Source organism: Patiria miniata, unplaced genomic scaffold, assembly GCF_015706575.1.
Source record: "Patiria miniata isolate m_02_andy unplaced genomic scaffold, ASM1570657v1 HiC_scaffold_1, whole genome shotgun sequence".
Taxonomy (NCBI): Eukaryota; Metazoa; Echinodermata; class Asteroidea; order Valvatida; family Asterinidae; genus Patiria; species Patiria miniata.
In genome coordinates, this window is record NW_024037047.1 from 10204223 (window position 1) to 10210222 (window position 6000).

The 6000-nt window shown below is 36.7% G+C and overlaps 1 protein-coding gene across 2 annotated transcripts; it reads left to right on the plus strand.

Moving 5' to 3' along the window:
- Positions 1-2975: 2975 nt before the first annotated feature.
- On the plus strand, positions 2976-5721 carry LOC119722910. 2 transcript variants are annotated; one of them, XR_005270493.1, is made up of 2 exons: positions 2976-3174; positions 3971-4287. XR_005270493.1 is itself a non-coding variant. In XM_038193319.1 (2 exons), exon 2 carries the CDS (start codon positions 4549-4551, stop codon positions 5524-5526), a length of 978 nt encoding a protein of 325 aa, XP_038049247.1. In that variant the 5' UTR covers positions 2976-3174; positions 4307-4548; the 3' UTR covers positions 5527-5721. The 2 variants fall into 2 exon arrangements, 1 of the variants encoding a protein (XP_038049247.1); XM_038193319.1 differs by lacking the exon at positions 3971-4287 and adding an exon at positions 4307-5721.
- Positions 5722-6000: the final 279 nt, after the last annotated feature.

Consider the following 6000-nt stretch of genomic DNA (forward strand, 5'->3'; position numbering starts at 1 on the left):
ACCTTTACATCATGTACATGATGTATAGGCTACAACGGTCTACAATCGAGCCGCAACTTCCGAGATCTTTTCGAGCTTGTCTTAAGTGGCCTTGTCAATTGTATAGTGCACAAACAGAACAGACATTCGCTATTTAACCCAATTGGTTACATTATTCTTTAACTAATGAATAATAAATGATTCACCGGTGTGCACAGTCTTTTTAAAATCATTTTGGGTACATAAACATCGGAGTTGTCAAAGGAAAATATTGAATAATGTATAAATAAAAACACACTAAAATTTCCCAATAGGAGTACAACCGCAACAGTTACCTATGTACCGACAACCTAAACAAAGCTTAATTAGTCTGCCCATGACGCCGGCAGCCTCCGTCGCCCAGAAATCACAGCATATTTCAGTTGAAGAAAGTGGGGTTTTTTGGGGGGGGGGGGGAGTGGGGTTTAATGTAAAAAAAACCACACATTTCGGCCAGCGTAGTCTCAGTTCATATGCTGGAAAAATCCAGGTATATCGGGGGAAAATGTTTTGCCCCTCTGCAAAAAAATTCTGGCGACGCACAAATCATTGTGTTTTATAGCCACATTACCAATGATAGGGAAAACCGGTCAAATTATAAATTATTATGGTTATATTAATAACGGCAACACCAAACCCTAGTTGGCAACAGCAGAGACTCAAAGCCACGACATACACAATATGCTTGACAATAAATGAAATACATGAACATGAGATATGTGACAATAATAACAAATGAAAATTATACTTGAATTACAAAAATAATAACTTCCCACATCATAGCCTCGTGACACTTGAGAGCGCTACGCCAAGTATCAAATTAGCCTAACAAAATAGAAAAACAAGGGATTGAAAGGTTTCATTTGCCCCATAAATATGAGGAGCAGGCTGTCTGTATCCTAAAAATTGCGAACATTTTAATCCTTGTAATTTATATAGTCTCTTGAAACCTTGGAGCACTATAACTGGCGGATGTAAGGGGTGGTGGTGGAAAAACATTTGTAAGGAAAGTTCCTCTGTGTACTGTCCATCATGTGCTCGCTTAAGTGTGCTTAAGTGACAAGAGGCCCCCACATATCTATACTAAGATTGGCTATTAGATGGATTGATGATGATGATGATGATGATGATGATGTGATTGCATTCCTGTGCCCCCTGTTTTACCATTTATTGGATAAAAACAAATTATTGTGTTGATGCCACATCCACAGAGGCGTGTTTTTATTCCAGATACCATCGATTGGGCATTTACCGGTTGCAATATGGGCAGCACCAAAGCCCAAAGCCACAGCGGCATACACTAACAACAAGGCAGTGGATATTTTGCCGGAGACGGCAAACCTTTAGTAAACGTTAGTTTACCGGATATGCACTGAACATGCGCAGTTACTGTTTTTTTGTACTTAAACATTTTCCGCTGACAAATTTTAGTCTGGCTCCATGCCAATATTATCGTTGTAACCTCGTATTCACAAGATGGGATTCATAACATTTTATAATTTCAAACATTTCGGGTAAACACCGTCCATTTATTTTAACACAATCTCCTACTATTTTAATATTTTTCGGCATTTCGGAAAACAATGTTATCAAGTACTTTATTTTTGTGAACTTCAAATTTTCCTTTTGAAACAAACACAAATTGGAACTTATGAGCAACACAAGTATGCTAACTTCAACTTAAATTTTAGTGTTGCCACAATATTTACGTTCTCATTTATCTTTTGAAATAGACTTTTCCCATTTCCCCAAAACTATCAGTTTTCTATTGCTATGATCATTCGGGAATTTGTTATTAGGGCATGGTATTATATTCTGATTTCATTTTATAACATAACTTGGCGAATAATTCATTTCTATTTTTCGGATTTAAAATTACATTATATGTACATAAAATATCCATATTCTTGCATAATTTCCATTTAAATAATTCTCCATTTGGGCAACAGTCATTTTATGCCACAGTAATTCCCATAATTCATTAGACATTTATTGTTTTTATGCATTTCAGATAATATCCTTGGAGCTACTTCATTAGCCCATTTCCCTTTTGACTGTCGTTTTTATACACCCAACCAAGTTTCTAATATAATTCTTGTGTAAATACCTAATAATTTGTATATATATTGTCTCTATTTGTACTGTAAATAAACCATTTCATATTTGTGAGACAACAGAAAACATTCGCTCTACCCAAATCATTTTTTAGTGGAACCCCTCGGACATAAGGAGAGTGCCACATTTTAAAAACTAACTAATTCCACTCTCCCCGGTTACACTAGTCTTCGTTACGGTGACATCATGTGAAACCTAATTTAATAAGATCTTTTGAGTTTTGAAAAGAACCCGCGTTTGACAAACATTTCCACCAGTTATTTAAATGAATTAGTTAAATCACTGGTTATTTTTAGAACCAGACAACTCAAAGGGTAACCTCTTACATGTAATCGACGCATAAAAACCCCTTAATGAGACATTGAAGGTAAGTCATTTGAAATAATATTCACTACAGCATTAACTGTACTTTATATAATTGGGATTGTGAATAAACACAACCCTACTAAATGGCACTGGTCTATAACACAATGTCCTCTCTGTCCTTCGCAATCTTTTTCAAAGAAATTCTTTTAAACAAATGCAAATAAAATAAAGGCAATTCATGCATGTACATGTACTGCATACATGTACACGCATTGCAAAACTACAGGGTGTATCAAAAAAAAGTAGACTCTCCAAAAAGTACCCGCCAAATTTACAATTGAACATTTTCATGAAATGTCTTCGTTTGCGTATGTTGGTATGGCCGTCCTGCTTCGGTCCACACCAAAATTAATTGCATAATTTCATGTATGACTGAACACAGGCCCGTTTTCCGGTGGGCAATTAAATGTCCTTCCTCCAAAAAATTTAAGGGTTAAAATTGGATAAAAAGTCTTAAACTGTAATGCAAAATGTGAATTTTTGTTTTTCTCCGTTTGTTTATTTTAGCCCACAAGTTCCCCCATATAAAAGCTGCCACATTGTCATGCCAGAGTCATTATTACCCAGCAGACCAGCAGTGAGACAACTTAACATCATATACATGTAGTCATGTATTTCCTCCTACCTGGAGAGTGTCTTCCTAGCTGTTTCTTTTGTCTGCTAGTCCAGTCATTGGTGAGTTTTCATTACTTTTCTTATTATTGTATAATTCCAGTTTTATATTTGCCTTTATGATACTCATATTATCCAGTTCAGTATCATTTTAGCTCCTTTTAAGATTGAGTTTTTTTTCCTATACATGAAATCGTTTGTGTCTCCGCTCTTTTCTTATAGAAGTTGTTTTAACTAGCCTTTTTGTTTAGAAACTTTGAAACTTTTGATTACTGTTTTAAGTTTTTATTCCAACTTGTTTATTCTTTTGGCTCATTTCTAAACATTTGAGGTGTCCATTCTTTGAAAATATTGAAGTTGTGTGATTCTAATAAGTTTTGTAATGTAAGTTTGTCCAAGTTTTAGTTGCTTGAGTCTAGGATTACCTGCATTTAAGTTTCATGTGTATAATATCCTCAGAGTTTAAGTTCCTTTTTCTTGCATTTTGAGTGGATTTTCATATTTTTCTAGATTTTTTTAGTTGCTCTTTTTGACTACATGTACATACATGTACTTGTACATAGACATAGACCTGTATTCATTTAGCCTAGACCATGCCTTAATCCTTAGTTCCCTCCTTCCTAGAAGTAATAGTTTATTGAGACAGTCCAGAGGATTTGCATATCATTATGAGGCCCATTGGACTGTGCAGGATCTTGAAGTTTATATGTGTTAATCCCTTGTGCACACAGTGGCAAACTTGCATTTGGACCCTTTTGTTGCTTAGAGCATACTTTAGTACATGGACTGTAGTTTCATAGGAGTTTTGTTTTATAAGAACTGTTTTAAATTGCAATTTGTTTGTATTTTCTTGTTAGAGGTTTTTAGTTCATTCCTGTGCTTTTAGAGTCATTTCCTTTAGTGCTGTGTGGGTTTCTCCTTTTTTTCTTCTTTGGGTTTTATTATTTTAACTTAGTTTTTTTTATCAAATTGTTAATTTTTTTATCCCTGGCAAATTCTTTTGAGTGTTTTATACGTTGTTGATCCTGATTGAGATTTTTTGCCTTGAAGTATTTCTGGAAACTAGTTTTTGCGCTTAAGGATAGAAATTGTTTTTTTTGTTTGTTGGAAGTTTTTTTTTTGAGACTAAATTAAATTTTGTGAGAAGTCTATTTTCGTTTCCTTGATTCCTTTTTCTTTCTTTTTTTTGTCCCAGTTTAAAAAGCTAAATCGCGACATAATCATTGGAACCAGGTTGTTTTCTCTAGTGATCCATTTTTCTACGTTACATTTTTGGTGCCGGAACCCGGGATGATTAATTTTCTTTAGGAATTTAGCCATTGATGTTTTTTTAGCTGGGACATTTTTTTTCTTCTTTGAAAGTTTTTTTTTTAAATCGAAACCCACACAGTGCTTTTTGGTTAATGAACTTGAGAAGTGCAGGATGACTAAAACACCATGACGGAGGTCCTGACTATCCTTCAGTTGTGTGGGTTTGACCCACTGCCCACCAGCTCTAACCACGTCGACCAAGTGCCGTTAGCTGAACCGCAGTTGAGCATCCTACAGCTGCTGCAACATCAAACACACATGCAACAAGTGATCGTACAGCAGTTTCAACAAATAAACACATTGAAATCGGTCCTCAGCCAAGTTATCTGTGAGCAGCAACAACAGAGGCACTACATTCAAAGTCTGCAGTGTGCCCTGCACCAGTCCTGGCCAGTTCCAGAAGTCCCCATCCCTCAGCCCGTTCCAGATGTACCCGTGTTCCCAGTCTCCATCAACGAACCAGAGCCCAAGATTCCAAAAGAAGCCCCTCGTGTCCCCCATCGAAGACAACCAGTAGTCCCTACCGTTGCCCCTACCAGTGGTCAGTCAAGCCAGGGTATTGGAGGCATCCGATGTAGCCACAGTCACCGTCTGCGCCAAGGACAGCAACAAGATCCTGCCATCAGGAAAGTGGTGGAACTTAAACTGTCAAATCCTATGAGGATCAGCCAGAGTACAAAGGCACGTCAACCTAAATCGGTACAACGACTACTGAATGTCTGGGATCGCCTGGATGTGGGAGGTGGCTTACTTTTGTACAGAAGAGGAGAAGGCAAGGGAAATTCTGTACTGGTACCAGTACTACCCCGCAGTTTAAGGGACAGAGTACTGTGCAGTTTGCATAATAGCATGGAGACAGGAGGATACGGCCATGTCCTGAAACAAGTGAGGGGGCGATACTTTTGGCCCAGCCAGCACAACGACACCATGCAATACATGAGGCAGCACCTGAAGAAAGTGAAGCAGCATGAGATGACAACCAAAGCTCCCCCTTCACATGAGTCCCAAGATGTACCTTCTCCAGCCGCTTTTAGAGTCATTTCCTTTAGTGCTGTGTGGGTTTCTCCTTTTTTTTCTTCTTTGGGTTTTATTATTTTAACTTAGTTTTTTTTATCAAATTGTTAATTTTTTTATCCCTGGCAAATTCTTTTGAGTGTTTTATACGTTGTTGATCCTGATTGAGATTTTTTGCCTTGAAGTATTTCTGGAAACTAGTTTTTGCGCTTAAGGATAGAAATTGTTTTTTTTGTTTGTTGGAAGTATTTTTTTGAGACTAAATTAAATTTTGTGAGAAGTCTATTTTCGTTTCCTTGATTCCTTTTTCTTTCTTTTTTTTGTCCCAGTTTAAAAAGCTAAATCGCGACATAATCATTGGAACCAGGTTTTTTTCTCTAGTGATCCATTTTTCTACGTTACAACATCATCATGACATAATAATTTGTGTTCAACAAAACCTACACTGACAATAAAAAAATGTGACATAAATGGCCCATTACTTCCATTAGTCCTCAAAAAAATGTGATAGCGGAAAGCAGAGTAACATTTAAACAGCATGGTTTCAAGACTAGCAAGACTTAT